At 39.6% G+C, this 16,930-nt stretch overlaps 2 protein-coding genes across 2 annotated transcripts in view; one reads left to right on the top strand and one right to left on the bottom strand.

The window, feature by feature from the left end:
* The first annotated feature begins 212 nt into the window (after positions 1-212).
* Positions 213-4,244, top strand: TSPYL4 (TSPY like 4). Its single transcript, XM_079939866.1, has one exon. The coding sequence runs from the start codon at positions 297-299 to the stop codon at positions 1,539-1,541; it is 1,245 nt and encodes a 414-aa protein (XP_079795992.1). The 5' UTR covers positions 213-296; the 3' UTR covers positions 1,542-4,244.
* A 144-nt stretch (positions 4,245-4,388) lies between these two features.
* The window catches only part of NT5DC1 (5'-nucleotidase domain containing 1), a 126,604-nt gene continuing 114,062 nt past the window's right edge, over positions 4,389-16,930 (bottom strand). Inside the window, exon 12 of the mRNA XM_079939864.1 lies at positions 4,389-11,604. Coding sequence (XP_079795990.1) covers positions 11,489-11,604 — 116 coding nt within the window. The 3' untranslated portion in view covers positions 4,389-11,488. The remainder of the gene's footprint in view (positions 11,605-16,930) is intronic.

Genomic DNA, 16,930 nt, shown 5'->3' with positions numbered 1-16,930 from the left:
CACACGGTTCTCACTTGCTCGAGTTTGGTCTGTATCCATTTATGCAAGCCAAATCTTTTCCAGACTCACGAAATTCATAACATTTTGTAACAAAGACAAAGAAACACCCTTGACAGCCTAGCATAATCATAAGACGCAAAGAACTCTCGCGCGAGGTTGAGACGCTACCGCCTAACGTCACCGGTTGCCATAGCAGCATCCCTCAGAGCGGAAAAGAGGGGTGGTGCGAGGGGCGGAGCGCGGCTTCGGCGGAGGACAACGGACTTTCTCCTCCTGCAGGTCTGACTTCTACCAAAATGAGCGGCCTGGATGAGGGCGACAACTTCCCTGTCTCTAAAACCTGCGGTCTCGCTACTCCCGACCATGCCCCGGGACATCCGGACCTAAAGCAGTGTCAGGGCGAGGAAACCGGGGCCACCCTGGTGATGGCGGACACAGGTGAGGGCGGCTTGGAGACCGCCGCAGAGGGAGGCGCGCCCCGGGACCCCGCGGGCTGTGGCCTTGCGCTCCGCATTCGGGTTGCTGGGAGTCGCGGCCGCGTTACGACCAAAGCGGGCCAGAAAGAGGCTCCTGCTTCCACCGAGGGCATGGAAGCAGCCTCTGCCTCCACCTCGGTGGCAGCCGACAATAGCCAGAAAAATGGCTGTCAGCGTAGAGAGCTGCGCAGCCCTGCTGTCGAGAAGGCTCTAGAAGCCTGTGGCGCAGGGAGGTTGGGGTCTCAGATAATGCCTGGGGCGAAAGCCAAGGAAATGACGACAAAAAAGTGCGCTGTTTCAGCAGCAGCGGAAAAGGAGGGAGTAGTGGAGGCGGTGGTGGAGGAAAAGAAGGTGATGCAGAAGGAGAAAAAGGTGGTAGGAGGAGCGAAGGAGGAGGCCCGGGCCAGGGCCCCGAAGATCAATAACTGCATGGATTCGCTGGAAGCCATCGATCAGGAGCTGTCAAATGTAAATGCTCAGGCTGACAGGGCCTTCCTTCAGCTGGAGCGCAAGTTTGGCCGCATGCGAAGGCTCCATATGCAGCGCAGAAGTTTTATCATCCAAAATATCCCAGGTTTCTGGGTCACTGCCTTCCGCAACCATCCCCAGCTGTCACCTATGATCAGTGGCCAAGATGAAGACATGATGAGGTACATGATCAATTTGGAAGTGGAGGAGCTTAAACACCCCAGAGCAGGCTGCAAATTCAAGTTCATCTTTCAGAGCAACCCCTACTTCCGAAATGAGGGGCTTGTCAAGGAATATGAACGCAGATCCTCTGGCCGGGTGGTGTCTCTTTCCACGCCAATCCGCTGGCACCGGGGCCAAGACCCCCAGTCCCATATCCACAGGAACCGGGAAGGCAACACTATTCCCAGTTTCTTCAACTGGTTCTCAGACCATAGCCTCCTAGAATTCGACAGGATTGCAGAGATTATCAAAGCAGAACTGTGGCCCAATCCCCTCCAGTACTACCTGATGGGTGATGGGCCCCGCAGAGGATTTCGAGACCCAGCAAGGCAGCCAGTGGAGAGCTCCAGGACCTTCAGGTTCCAGTCCGGCTAACTCCTGCCCCGTGAGAAGCTCCTGCACAAGTTTCCTTACCACCTCCTCTTGGACCTGTGCTTAGCCAACAGCATGCAGTCTTCCATTTACTTTCTCTTCACACTGGATTATTTTGTCCTTTTGTCCTTCTAAATCCTCAAAAATCAGTGGCAAGATAATCGCTTATATGCCTATGCTCTTCTTCCTCTGAGCCTTCCTACTGTTCTGCATCGTTACATGTTCCAAGTGCACGGCCTTCCACTATTTCTATGCCAAGCACATGATACTGTAGATATGCACTCCCTTCTTTTGCATGCCCTTGGCTCTGTCTGACGATAGCCTTCTCCCAGTTTTTAAAGTGGTTGTCTACCACAAAGAAGCTTGATATACCTTTGCAAATACTTAGCTGGGCTTCATACTTTATGCAGGCTGTCCTCCTGATACCCATGTACTCTGTGGCAAGATCTTTGAGTTTCACTGCTGCAAGATGAAGCTTATGTAGATGATGCCAGTCATCAACCCAAACTGAACATTCCAGGCTACCAGTAACTGGTTTCCAACTGTCTTCCTGGGTCCATGCTATCCACGCTGCTGGTTATCGCAGAATCAGCAGCTGGCTGGTGGGTGGCTACTAGGCATGAATGAGGTAACAGATGACAGGTGTTCTGTGTTATCATGTTGGTCTTCTTATGCCTTTGGGCACCCTGCATTGTGATCACATACTGGTGAGTATGAAGGCCTATGATATGGCCCACCCGAACCTGCACTCAGCCTTCTGAATGAGCTTTGCACAGGCACCATCGCCTTCCTCTTCAGGAACTATCTGTAGACTTAAGCTCCTGAGTAGCACACAGGAACTATCCCCTTCCCTGCCCCCCAAATGGCTACCCATAAACCCTGTCAGGCAGGTTGGGCAGTCGTAATATCACAGCGTCCAAAGCAAAGCTGGTGGGGGGGGGGGTCCCTTCAAGCAGTTAGCCTTTTTGAGCCCTAGCTGACAAACCACCCTTAATCTAGGCAACTTTATTAGGCATCCCCTTCTCAACCCCTCCCGCACCCATTATGAACATGACAAAGTTGCCAGGGCGGGGGCACCGACGAAGAGGTCTTTCTAGTCTGTGGCGCCTGTTATACATCTGTCTCTGTCTTCGTCTCCCTCCCCGCCCCCCCCCCCCCCACCGCTTCTTCCTCTCAGAAGAAGTTACAGCTCAGAAACGGAAAAGAAAACTGGCAAAGCAGGCTTTTTGTTTAATTTGCTCTCCCTTTGATTGTGTCCAGAAGGAGAAAGGTACTGTGCATCAGACTCCAGATCTCTTATTGCTGTCTTCTGCCCTCATGTCTCCACCTCACTTCCTTTAGCAAAGTCTAAACATTTCAAAGGAAAACCTGTAGGTTAATTGCCTACTTATGGGCATTGTTTTTTGGGGCCAACTCTGACAACCCCATCCTCTTCCTCATCCATTTACCAAAACCTTCTGTGTGTTTTCTTGAGCTTTAGTGCGAGAAGCTGAAGAGAAGACAGAAGGGCCTCACAGTAATAATGGCTTCAAGACAGACCCAGAGCAGGCTGTGATCCAAGGCAATCAAAACATAGTTTCACTCCACCTTTCTAAGCATGGAAATTCTTTTTTGGGCCTTGGACCACTTAGAAATAACCCCAAGGCAGCATTTTGAGGGTCACTCGTGTCCTCTGTACTGTTCTTTGACTGCCCTGATGTCCCACAGCCTCCATCCTACTGCCTGGCCTTCTTGGCTCTCAGTCCTCAGCTTCTGCATTTCCTTCCCTGCTTCTGACCTAACAAATGAGGGAGCGGGCTGCAGACTGCATTGTGGGAGCTGCCAAGCCTCCCTCCTAGGGGGTAAGGGGGTGTGTGAAAGTCTGCTCTGCGGGGCTTGGGATGTCTGGACACAGAGCAGTGGGAAAGGTGTCCTAGGCTGTAGAAACTGAAAGCTCAGAAAACAAATGAGCTTGCTGTGGATTGGGCTTGAGACGGTAAACAGGAAAGACTGGAACCCTGTAGGGTCAGGGGTAGGAGGGGAGGCCCCTGAGGTTTTTCCCAGGAGAGGTGGGAGAATGAAAGTGGTTGATGTTTAAAGAGGATGGTGGGAGGAGTTCGTTTTCCTTCAGTTTTTCCTAACTCCTCGAATTCACCAGTAGTTTTTTGTACACAAAAATGCAAGTCTAAATGTTTTGTATTATTTTAGAATATGTGAACGATTAATGGTGTATGCTCCTTATTTCATTGTGTTTGAGTAAAGTCCTGTTAATTCCTTTCTCCATTTATGCTTTCTGGCAAAATTGACATTTACAGGCATGCTTTTTGCTTGTAATTGAGAATGTGTGCAAAAATATCAGGCTTGTTTCCTGTGCAGTATGAAGACTTCTGTGAATATTCACTAATATATCAGCTTGTTCTGTTCTCTCTTCTTATATAGCTCTATTCTTAGAAATATAATTGAATGTGACCTTTGAAATTGTGCTGTCTTGTGGAAGTATTCTCAAACAGAAAACCTAACTGTCGTCTTGATATTTCTTGGCCTAGCAGTAAATATTGTACTTGACCTCGTATGTTCCTAACCAGTGTAAGTACTTGTAGAATTGCTCTGTCAAACTAAACAAAGATAGTACTTTAGTCTTCTCCTATGTGCTCTAAGGAAAAATAAATCTGTTACTCTGCTGTATTTCTTGTTTTCACCAAAAAATAAAAATAAATAAGGCTTGTCTGTTTTGTCTAGGCTAATAAGTGGTTGGCAAATCATTAAAGTTATCAAGTCGTCACAGTAAGTATCATCCTGAACCTTAAAAAAAAAGGCAATAGTGCACATTCCAAGATTTTTTGTGTGAAAAATGGTAAGCCCAAGTGCATACTCATAAACATATTTCCTATACAGTCAGTGTAGGTTTTGGTAATTGAAACACCATATATTGATTTTTGTCCCTCACTTAAAATACTGTTTTCAGTGGAAAACTGTTCTCTATGCCCCATAATAGTTTACTTATATATTTATGTTAACTATGTCCCACCTTGGGCTGATTCTTTTATTTAATGAGCTTAAGATAGACTTTTGGAAGAATTAATCATTGGATATTCTTTAAGTACTACTTAAATTGTTTTCCTACAACTGTGTGGTGCTCTATAAAGAAAGAAAAAAAAGTTATGACAGATATAAAGTCTAGAAACATGATATCAGACATCACAATGTCAATTACCAGTAATGTTTTGCTTTTCAGCAGCTATTACATGAAGGTTTGGGAGATACATACTTCCGCATTCTCTCTAGCAGAGAGAACAATGAATGCTGCAAGGTCTCCATAAATGAATCACTGAATATTTTTAGCCATCTAAACAAAGATTTGACATAAATGCCCCCAAATTACTGATTTGAATTAGAGATTGTTAATTAAACATACAGTTAAAACAGACTTGCTGACTCTTGGTGCAATATTTATTTGCAAGCTCTATTTGCTGAAGTATAATTTTTCTAGACCTGGAGAACTTTAAGTATTAGAGAGCTAAGTTTTCTTTTGCATGTTTTATACCTATCTTAGTCCTAAATTCCCTATACAATGTTCATTTTACCTTTTCAATTCAGTGATTAATTTCTGCCTTGTCCACCATCTGTTTCAAGCATATCTCTTTGTCCTGTTCTGGATATAATCAGAAAATCATTTTTGTTGGTTTACTATCAGCTTTAGTCTAACCAGTAGTACTCATTTTTCTAGTAGGCTGATGCTACTCGTTTGTTACAGATTAACATGGTTTCTGTTCTGTTTAGTCTAATAAAATTAGACTCAGTTAACATTGTCTAGGATTCACGTACCACCCGATCGGTTAACTCATAAAGCCTTGCTCCATTTCTTTGCATTGCCTTTTTGTTTTTCTTCCTCAATTCTAGACCCAAATTATTCTTAAATCAGACCTCCAAACCAGTTAAAGAGTTTCTCTCATCCTTTTCACCAAAGAAGTATTACCATTTTGGTCTGCTTGGGCCATTATTGCCCTATGATTAATAGTGGCATACTTCATAATTTCCCTGGCATCCTCTTCTATTTTTCTGGGTATTCAGCTCAGGCCAGACACCCACAAAATCTTCTCTGCCCTTCCTTACCAGGCCCCCTACTCCTCCACATCACTCCTCCTGCTGCTTTTGCTTCTGCTTTACCTCCAGTTGACTCACGTTTCCTTACATCAGTTTTCATCATTAAAAACAAACCCCCCATAAATGACCGATATTCCTAATCATTGAGTTCCCAGTCTCATAGAGTCACAATTTAAGCCTTCGATACCCAATTTTGCGTCAGATATGCATTCCCTGGCTTGACAATCTGAAGAGATCTGAGGTGACAGTAGGTACTTCCATGTTTGTTCTTATGTTACCTTCATAATCCTGACAGTTTTACTGTCCCCTTTTAAACAGTTGAGAAAATAGGCTCAGAAAGTTGAACTAAATTGCCTAAGATGCAAATCACAAATTGTGCTTTCAAGCTAGGGTACCTTCCACTGTATCACAGCCATCTGTACTAAATTTGGCATAACCCTATTTATATGGGTATTCAATTGAAGGTTATTCTTAACCCATTCATGATGGTCTTTGAAGGGTTTTTTTAAAAATCACTTATTTAAATTAATACAGAATTCCATAGTTACAGATTAAAATACTCCTGAAGTTACATATGTAATCATGATGTTTGCTGCCAGATGAAATTAGCAGTTTGTTCCCTTCACTGAAGGGAGTAAATGTACAAAAAGGACTTTTATTTATTAAAATTTTTTTTTAATTGTATATTTTATTTTATTGTACTTAATTTCTGCTGTACAGCAAAGTGATTCAGTTATGCATGCACATTCTTTCTAAAAATTCTTTTCCATTATAGTTTATCACAGGATATTGAATATAGTTTCCTGTGCTATACAGTAGGACCTTATTGTTAATCCATCCTATATATATAATAGTTTACATCTGCTAACCCCAACTCCCACTCTACCCCTCCAACACAGCTCCACCCCTTGTCAACCGCAGGTCTGTTCTCTATGTCTGTGAGTCTGTTTCTGTTTTGTAGATAAGTTCATTTGTGTCATATTTTAGATTCCACATATAAGTGATAATCATATGGTAGTTGTCTTTCTCTTGATTTACTTCACTTAGTATGATAATCTCTAGTTGCACGCATGTTGCTGCAAATGGCATTATTTCATTGTTTCTTATGGCTGAGTAGTATTCCATTGTATATGTATACACCTAATCTCCTTTATCCATTCATCTGTCAATGGACATTTAGGTTATTTCCATGTCTTGGCTATTGTAAATAGTGTTGCTGTGAACATAGGGGTGTATGTATCTTTTTGAATTATAGTTTTGTCCAGATATGTATCCAGGAGTGGGATTGCTGGATCATATGGTAATTCTATTTTTAGTTTTTTTGAGGAACTTCCATACTGTTTTCCATAGTGGCTGCACAAACTTACATGCCCACCAACAGTGTAGGAAGGTTCCCTTTTCTCCACACTCCAGCATTTGTTTGTAAACTTTTTAATGATGGCCATTCTGACCGGTGTGAGATGATACCTCATTGTAGTTTTGCTTTGCATTTCTCTAATAATTACCGCCATTGAGAGTTTTTTCACGTGCCTGTTGGCCATCTGCATGTCTTCTTTGGAGACATGTCTATTTAGTTCTGCTGCCCTTTTTTTTTTTTTTTTTTTTTGCGGTACGCAGGCCTCTCACTGTTGTGGCCTCTCCCGTTGCGGAGCACAGGCTCTAGATGCGCAGGCTCAGTGGCCATGGCTCACGGGCCCAGCCGCTCCGCGGCACGTGGGATCTTCCCGGACCGGGGCACAAGCCCGTGTCCCCTGCATCGGCAGGCAGACTCTCAACCACTGTGCCACCAGGGGAGCCCCTGCTGCCCATTTTTTGATTGGGCTTTTTGTTGTTGAGTTGTGTGAGCTGTTTGTATTGGGTTGGCCAAAAAGTTTGGGTTTTTCTGTAAGATGTTACGAACTTTTTGGCCAACCCAATATATTTTGGAAATTAAGTCCTTGTCAGTCTCACCGTTTGCACATATTTTCTCCCATTTCGTAGGTTGTGTTTTGTTTTGATTGTACTTTCCTTTGCTGTGCAAAAGCTTGTAAGTTTGATTCTGTCCCTTTATTTCTGCCTTTATTTCCATTGCCTTGGGAGAATGACCAAGAAATATTGGTATGATTTACATCAGAGAATGTTTTGTCTATGTTCTCTTTTAGGAGTTTTGTGGTGTCATGTCTTAAGTATTTATTTTGAGTTAATTTTTGTGTATGGTGTGAGGGTGTGTTCTAACTTCATTGATTTACATGTAGCTGTCCAACTTTCCCAACACCCCTTGCTGAAGAGACTGTCTTTTTCCCATTGTATATTCTCACCTCCTTTGTCGAAGACTAACTGACCTTAGGTGTGTGGGTTTATTTCTGGGCTCTCTATTCTGTTCCATTGATCCATATGTCTGCTTATGTGCCAATACCACGCTGTTTTGATTACTGTAGCTTTGTAGTACTGTCTGAAGTCTGGGTGGGTTATGCCTCCTGCTTTGTTCTTTTTCCTTGTTTTGGCAACTCTGGGTCTTTTATGGTTCCATAAAAATTTTAGGATTATTCTAGTTCTGGGAAAAGTGCCATGGGTAACTTGACAGGAATCACATTAAATCTGTATATTGCTTTGGGTAGTATGACCCTTTTAACAGTATTAATTCTTCCAAGATCATGGGATATCTTTCCATTTTGAATCATCTTCAATTTCCTTCATTAATGTTTTATAGTTCTCAGCATGTAAGTCTTTCACTGCCTTATATGCTGAGTCTTTCAGGTTTATTCCTAGGTATTTTTTTTTGATGCGATTTTAAAGGGGACTGTTTGTTTACAATCCCTTTCTGATATTTCATTCTTAGTGTAAAGAAATGCAACCAATTTCTGTATGTTAATCTTGTATCCTGCTACCTTGCTGAATTAGTTTATCAGCTCCTGTAGTTTTTTTTTTTCTTTTGTGGTATGCGGGCCTCTCACTGTTGTGGCCTCTCCCGTTGCGGAGCACAGGCTCCGGACGCGCAGGCTCTGCGGCCATGGCTCACGGGCCCAGCTGCTCCGCGGCATGTGGGATCTTCCCAGACCGGGGCACGAACCCGTGTCCCCTGCATCGGCAGGCGGACTCTCAACCACTGCGCCACCAGGGAAGCCCCAGCTCCTGTAGTTTTGTGTGGAGTCTTTAGGGTTTCCTATATATAGTATTATGTCATCTGCATGTAATGACAGTTTTACCTTTTCCCTACCAATTTGAATACCTTTTATTTCTTTTTCTTGTCTGACTACTGGTGCTAGGACTTCCAATAATATGTTGAATAGAAGTGATAAGAGTGGGCATCCTTGTCTTGTTCCAGCTTTTAGTGGGAAGGCTTTCAGCTTTTCACCATTGAGTATTATATTGGCTGTGGGTTTGTTATAAATAGCTTTTATTATGTTGAGATATTTTCCCTCTATACCCACTTTGGTAAGAGTTTTTATCATGAGTGGATGTTGAATTTTATCAAAAGCTTTTTCTGCATCTATTGAGATGATCATGTAGTTTTTGTCTTTTCTTTTGTTGATCTGGTGTATCACATTGATTGATTTGCGTATGTTGAACCATCCTTGTGACCCTGGGATGAATCCAACTTGGTCGTGGTGTAGGATCCTTTTTCTGTGTTGTTTGATTTGGTATGCTAATATTTTGTTGAGAATTTTTGCATCTATATTCTTCAAAGATATTGGCCTGTAATTTTCTTTTTTGGTAGTGTCTTTGTCTTATTTTGGTATCAGGACGATGGTGGCTTCATAGGCCTGTATGCTAATATTAAATTTAAGTCCTCTGTCCGTTAACACAATTTTCCTGCTTTCTTATTTCATGTAACTTTATTAAAGAATATACAGCTTTTCTTCTCTAATATTCTCTTTTAAATTTTAAATATACCATTTTTGATGATTATTTTTACTCTTCATATACAATTAGAAACACTTTTTAGAAACAAATAAAAAATTTTTAAAGTCTAATTACAGTCCAACAGAAGCACTGACTGACTCTGCTAGAAAAGTGGGAGGAAACTTGGATATAAACTCTTAACCATCTTTTTCACAAGATGGAAAAAACTAAGGTCAGATTAGGTGGTAACTTGTTCAGATTTCTTTGGTAGCTGCTGGTAAAAGTAGGACTAGAACTTCTGACTTGAGTGAATTTTTTTGACTCTTCAGTGGCCAAAAAAATGCAATTAACTTCTTACCTTGGAGTTCGCATTTTTCATATTAACAAGAGCAGTTTATAAGCATTTAAAGATGTATTATTCTTTGCCATTGACAAAATAAACATGCATAAGGAAAAAGAGCTTTATTTTTAAAAGAAATCAAATGTCTACTGAAAGTTTACATGAAACAGCATCTTTCACTTAAGCCCTAAGCTTGATTATGTATGCTCTTTATTATATTCCAATAAGATTTTGGAATTCAGTTTCAAAGACAATCACATTTATTAGTAGATATTGAAGAAAGCTACTGACTTTGAGGAAAAAAAATCAGTAACTGTTTACCTACCCTGAGATACTCATCCCCACAATATATTTGGGATTATCTGAGCACTTAAAAATTTAACAAAATACTTAACTTCATCGCATCCATCAATACGTTAAATTCTCTGCTACAATCCAAGTAAAATGATGGTGACCAGTGTTTTCTGATATGTCCATGATGGACAGGGTAAAATTACAGCATAAAGAGTAGCCAAGAATTTATATTGTAAACATTATCTGGGTCCAAACATCTTGCCCCAAACAGCTACTAATATGACTATACATTAGCACATCGAACACAATAATCCTGGATTGTAGTATAACTATAAAACCTCTTAAAGCAATTTTTCTCAACCTCTCTTTTCATTATCACCCCCCCCCGCCCTAGGAGAAAAATACTTAATAAATTTAACTTTAAATTACATTTCTCCCTAATGAGAGAAATTAATACTAAGGAATAAGATTTTATTGAGTAGGGTTGAGATATGGAGGACCATTATCCATTGCGTTATACTAAGATTTTTTTCACCCCAAGAACCGATTTTTGCCCCACTGAGAATACAAGCCTTAGAGTGAAGTAAACAGCCTTTAACATTATTAGGGAGGAAAAAAACCCTAATGGGTAACATTGGAGGCTGAAATAGTTGGCTTCTCTATCATCCCTGTCCCATTATGGCTGTGTAGTCTCAGAAGACATCATGTCTACTTCCTTGCTTTGGTAACCACAAAAATAGCATAGTTAAAATAATTTAATCTTACTAGACTTGGTGTTCTGAACTTTAAGTTGAAACAACAGGTGTAGATCAGTTGTTCTCAATTCTGGCTGCATTTTCCTGGGGCATATTAAAGACATCAATGCTCATCTGTATCCCCAGACCAATTAAACCAATGTCTGGAGGTTATGGTCTAGTCAATGGTTCTTGAACTTTAGTGTGAACCACACTGTAATTAAGCACAGATTGCTGGGTCCCATTCCCAGAGTTTCTGATTCTGTATGTCTGGGATGGGGCCTGTAAATTTGCATTTCTATCAAGTTTGCAGGTGCTGCTACACTAGTGGTTTGGGGAACACACTTTGAGAACCACTGGTCTAGGCAAATGTGTAAATATGCATGTGTATGTATGTATATCCCCAGGTGATTCTAATCTCAGAACTGCTAGTATAGAAAATATTAGTAAGATTCTTTTCAGTTCTAAGATATTGAGATTTTAACATAATGAGAGTTGTTGGGTATCAAGATGATCTCTATAGAAAGGAGACCTATGGAAAAACATACCAATTTCTTGGTCACTTCATTAAGAATTTGTTTCTATAAAGCATTTTACAGTAGTTTTTGAAAATTAACATTTTTACAGTACATTTGCTGTACATATAGTTCTTCACTTCATTTTTCAGTAAACATAGTTTATTTGGTTGTCAGTTTCCCATCATTTGATAAGACCAGTGGAGGGTTTGGATAATAGCCTGCTGTTTTTGAATTGTTTGAAGAGAAACTTGTAAATTTGTAGTCCAGGGGTAATTCTGGGGAAAAAAAAAAAGATTCTGCAGATTTCAAAAGAACTTTCATAAATATAAACAAATTGAAATTTGATAGTCATTGATAATAAAACATTTTTAGTTTCATAATTTTAATATTTCTTTTGTCACCTGGATAGGTTGCATGATGTAACTGGTAAATGAGAACTAATAATCTTCATAGCCCTTAGTAATAGTTACTAAGAATAATCTTTGAATGCTTAGCTAAATAAGAATTCTAATATGCACAATATGGCAACTTTTTCCATATGATAAGCATCACTCACACACACACACACACGCACACACACAAACACACAGCCACAAGAGGGGGGAGAGAACATAAAATTCATACTTTATTGATGGTGGGACGCTGTGACATCTTCAATATAAGTATCTCAAAAGCTAGCCTTCAGATATTTTCTTCCCAAGCCTCTTCAAAGAACCATTACCAGAAATATTACAAGTGAAACGTTATATGTCATGTAATGATAGTCATTACACATGCAGATACTGGGTAGTCATCCTTATTTCACAAATTTCACAAGTAATACATTATTTGGTAGTACTCAGTATTTTGAAAATGATACTAACATAAAAATTATACTTTATATTAAATGCCAGTAAGAGTTATTAAGACCCAAATAGTTAATCCTTATGAGGAGAAAACTAGTGCTAAAGATTGGGCAGAAGGAACACTGCCTTTCTGAGGCCAGAGAAAGCTAAGATTACTATAAACAGAAAAACATTCGTATTAGTGAATTTCACTGGTCTTCACTGCTTCAAATTAGCTGGAGCATATTTTGAGCCACTAAAAAGGCTCATTAAAAGGCATTGGAAAGTACATTGATAAAAACTGAGTTTCTAAAATAGTGCATCTGTGGTCCTGGATTTCTTATAAGCCACAAAAATGATACAGGCTGTGAGCTGACCCAGCCACCTCTTTCTCTGTATTTCCTACACACTTCCTAAAGTAAATGTTTTAAAAGCTGTTATAAGGTTAAAATGATTACATTATCAAAATGCTTATAAACCAACCATCATGGTAATGTATATTGCAAACTTTTATAACATCTATAAAAATACCTCCTAAGCATTTAAATGTCAATGAGAGAACCACATCTAACAGAATATTGACGAATAAAGAAACATTACATGAATACAAAAAAGGGGGAATATCAGGTTTGTTTTTCATTTCCTATCTCATTTAAAACAAAAATTTTATTCTCTCTCCCAGGTAGCAGAAAAAGTCTACTAAGGTTAAGAAATCTGGGTATGGAATAGCCCAACTGAGATCAGATTACTATTGTGTTTAAACAAGTACATCCAGATTGGGGATTCAACAAGAGGGAGACATTTGCATGTCTTAGAAAAGTCACTGTTGGGTGCATTTTGGAAGAAAAGAGAATGGTAGACAAAGAACCAAATTCTTGTTTACCACAATGATGTTCTGTTAAACTCTGTGTACTAAATACACCATAATATCAACCACATTATCTAATAATTAAATGAAGAGAACCAAAATGAACAAATATTCTTAAACAGTAAGTTCAATGTAAAACAACACATAGAGAAACAGAACAACTCTCGGGACTTTTTTTAAAGATACTGGCAGGATAACATTTATATAAAGATCCTATCTTCAACATGTCTAAAGCCATGACCATCACACCATTTTTCTTTCAGCCGTTTTTCTTACTTGGGGGTCAATTACACAGTACTATCCAAATTTACTGAATATGTTACTGAAATAATAAATTTCAAATTCTGTGTGAGATATAATTTCCTTATGAGAATGTGATCGTAAGCAATGAGTGCTAAGTTAAAGAGAGACTAACACTTTGCTTTTTGAGGCAATGTCTTGGACATCAAAATCGACAAATCAAATATAACTTACCAACCCTCTAACTCTCCCCCCCACCCCAAATCGACTCCTTTAGCTTTGTTTGACTACTGGTGAGTCCAAGTATTTTGTCCTAAGAGAAGTTAGAAGACAAAGGCTCTGCCAAATTCTTTTCCAGGGTGCTGAGGAAGAAAGCTTCTGGAAAGTGAAAATGGGAGCCACAGATGTTATTACTGCTTCCTTAAGGAGAAGTGATTACCCCAGAAGACAGGGGATTATTTTCCCATTTTTTGAGAAATATTTAAATCCTGGAATAATGGAGAGTCACTTTTCCTTGGCTCTTTTACTATTTCACAACTATATCCCACTGAACAGTTTCTATCCAGGTACTTTAGAATAATTCAGTGACTTCTATAATCACACAACCCTACTCTCTCACTATAAATTTGAGTCACTTTGAAGGAAAGAAAGAGTGAAATATAAAAAATTGAAAATAATAGTTTAGTCCTGGGCCAGTCCCTCCCTTCAAGTTACAGGGTCCATTTCTTTAATAGGAAAATTGTATGTGAAAGGAAGAAATATATTCTTTAATTTTATGTGTGTAAGCATGGAACAAAATGAAAAAAAAATCAGTCTTTTGAAACTGGTGAGAATGAGATATTATTTCAGTGAGTAAGATATATTGACATACTGGATTTGTATAATGGCATAGAGGATGGACCTTTTGGAAGGTCACACATATCTTAGGGTCATCATCATCCTACCAATAAATATCAGATAAATATCTTACTTTACTTTCTCTCATATCCACCCTGTGAGGGTGGTATACCCAGTTTAAGGAAGAAGAATCTGAGGTTCAAAAAAAAGTAGACTTCCACTTCTGAATTGGAGCTGAGACAACTAGAAAAGCTGGATAAAATAAAAACATCAGAGTGAAGTTATTGGAGAGTTGAAGAGGCAACTAAGACCCGAGGACAAACACTTCCTGGGAAGTAACAAGCAGCAGTGAAGTGAGCCAACATTCTGCCACAGCTTTTCCCTTTAGGCACCAGAATTCTGGCTGGGGGCGGGGCAGAGGCAGTTACTAGCAGCAGAAAAACCAGAAGAGATTTTGGCAGTTTTGAAGGGCTACAGACACAAAAAGTGAGGGGCTGGAACCTGCTATAAACAAAGGGGTGGAGAACCGGATTCTAGACTCAAGCCCTTCAAGGGAACTTCAGGAAACTAAGAAGCAAGCAGAAACATACCCCTCTAAAGCACAGTAGATTTTTCAGCAGTCTCTTGGTATTGAGAAAACAGGGAGGGATTAAATTCTGACCTGAGAGAAGAGAGGGTGAATACCTCGGACTTTCAGTGATACTATTTCTGAAACCAGAATTTTTTTATTATGAAGTGATTCTCTTTCAGTTAAGGGATTTTTTTTCCTTCACATTAATAGAGCTAACTCTAACTTTCTTTTGGTTACCATTAACATGGTATTGTCTCTTTCTATCTTGATATTCAAACTTTCTGCATCCATTTCTCCCCATTTTTCTCTCCATTTTTTTTTGGGGGGGGTTTTTAAAATTATGTTACATAATTAGTTCGGTACATGTATCATTACAGTGCTTTTGGTAGTTATCTTAGAGATTACGAGATGCATTTTTGACTTAATATCTAACATACTCTCATCCTTTGCCATATAATAAAGGATGTTAGAACACATTTAACTCCAGCTGTCCCATTTTGTGATTTATACGCCATTGGTGCTATATGTCCTAAAATTATTTATTTAAACCCCATAGGATTTTAAAAAATTGTTTCTAACTGTAAATATTCATTTTAATTTATTCATACATCCTTTTGTTGCTGTATATTCACTTCTTTCATCTCCAGTCTTCCAAGAGGGATCATTCTCACTTTTGCATGAAGAACAAGACCCTTCAGTATTTTCTATATAGTGCAGGTCTTCTAGAGATACATTTTCTCCATTTTTGTCTGTCTAAAAATATTTTTCTTTTATTCTTTAATGATATCTTTACTTGGTATAGAATTTCATCAATACTGACAAGCATTTTCTTTCAGCAATTTAAAGATATCATTCTACTGTCTTTTGGCTTCTTTTGTTTCTGGGAAGAGTCAGATGTCAGATGTCTAACACTCTTATGAAGTACTCCTTTGAAATCAATCTGTCTTCATTCTCTGACTGCTTTTAATATTTCTTAGTTATCTGGTCTTTAGCAGTTAACGTTGGGATTTCCCTTTATGTATTGTGTTTCAGTTCTTTCGGCTACTTAAACATTTGGCTTATTTTCTTTCATCATTTTTGGAAAGCTTGTTGTAGCTATTGCTTTTGGCCTATTCTCTCATCTCCTAAGTTTCTAATTATAGGAATCTTATTCCTTCTCATTATATCTCCTGTGTCTCTTAGTCCCTTTCCGTATCTTCCATGCTTTTTTCTCTTCAGGCTTCATTGTGGCTATTTTCTTTTGGCTTATTTTCCAGCGTACTAATTCACTTTTCCTGTGTCTAATCTTCTGTTAAACCCATCCATTAAGTTCTTAATTTTTACTTTTTAATATTTCAATTTCAGAATTTCCACTTTTTACTAGTTTTTATATAGCTACCAAATTTCTCATTCCTTTCTTTTCTGTACTTGAACTTGGTTATTTCTGTTAGTGTAGTCTCGTACCCTTGTGTGCCTGGTTATTTTTCATTATGTGCTGAACCTTGTATTGTTTTTTGAAATAATTTGAGTCCTAGAATGATATCTTTCTCAAAAGACGACAGTCATTAATTCTTACCAGGTGTCTTGGGGCACTACCAATCTAGAATCTCCTCAATCCAGTTTTAGGGATTCAGCTGATTTAAAGCTGAGCTTCAATTCCTGTGAATGCCTATTTCTAATTCATCCTTCAGAGTCTCAACAGAGATTGAGAGAGTCCACCAGGCCCACCCCTTCTTTGGCAGGCCCTACCTTCTACTTTCTACCCCTGTAGGTTCATGAAACTACAAAAAGGCCACTCACTTCTTTGAGTGCCTTCTCCTGAGTTAGCAAACAGGGGGAAAAGTAGCCCCCAAAGTCAGGTTCACCTTACTTGGCTTCCTTAGCATCCTGTCCTGGTAACTCTTCCCTAGCTTTCTCCTATGACTCCAGACAGACTTAAAAAAAAAAAAAAAAAAAAAAGTACAGCATTTGTAGTTGGCTTCAGTGGACAGGCAGGTCTTAATTACCTAAACTGCCATATCTAGGTGTTACCCAAGAAAAATCTATAAATGCCATGGGAAAATTTTCTTCTTTTAAAGAAAAGAATTCTAGGGCTTCCCTGGTGGCGCAGTGGTTAAGAATCCACCTGCCAATGCAGGAGACATGGGTTCGAGCCCTGGTCCGGGAAGATCCCACATGCCGTGGAGCAACTAAGCCCATGTGCCATAACTACTGAGCCTGCGCTCTAGAGCCTGCAAGCCACAACTACTGAGCCCGTGTGCCGCAACTACTGAAGCTCGCGC

The sequence above is a fragment of the Stenella coeruleoalba genome (genome assembly GCF_951394435.1).
Source record: "Stenella coeruleoalba genome assembly, chromosome: 12".
Classification (NCBI taxonomy): Eukaryota; Metazoa; Chordata; class Mammalia; order Artiodactyla; family Delphinidae; genus Stenella; species Stenella coeruleoalba.
This window is presented reverse-complemented; position numbering and strand designations above follow the sequence as displayed.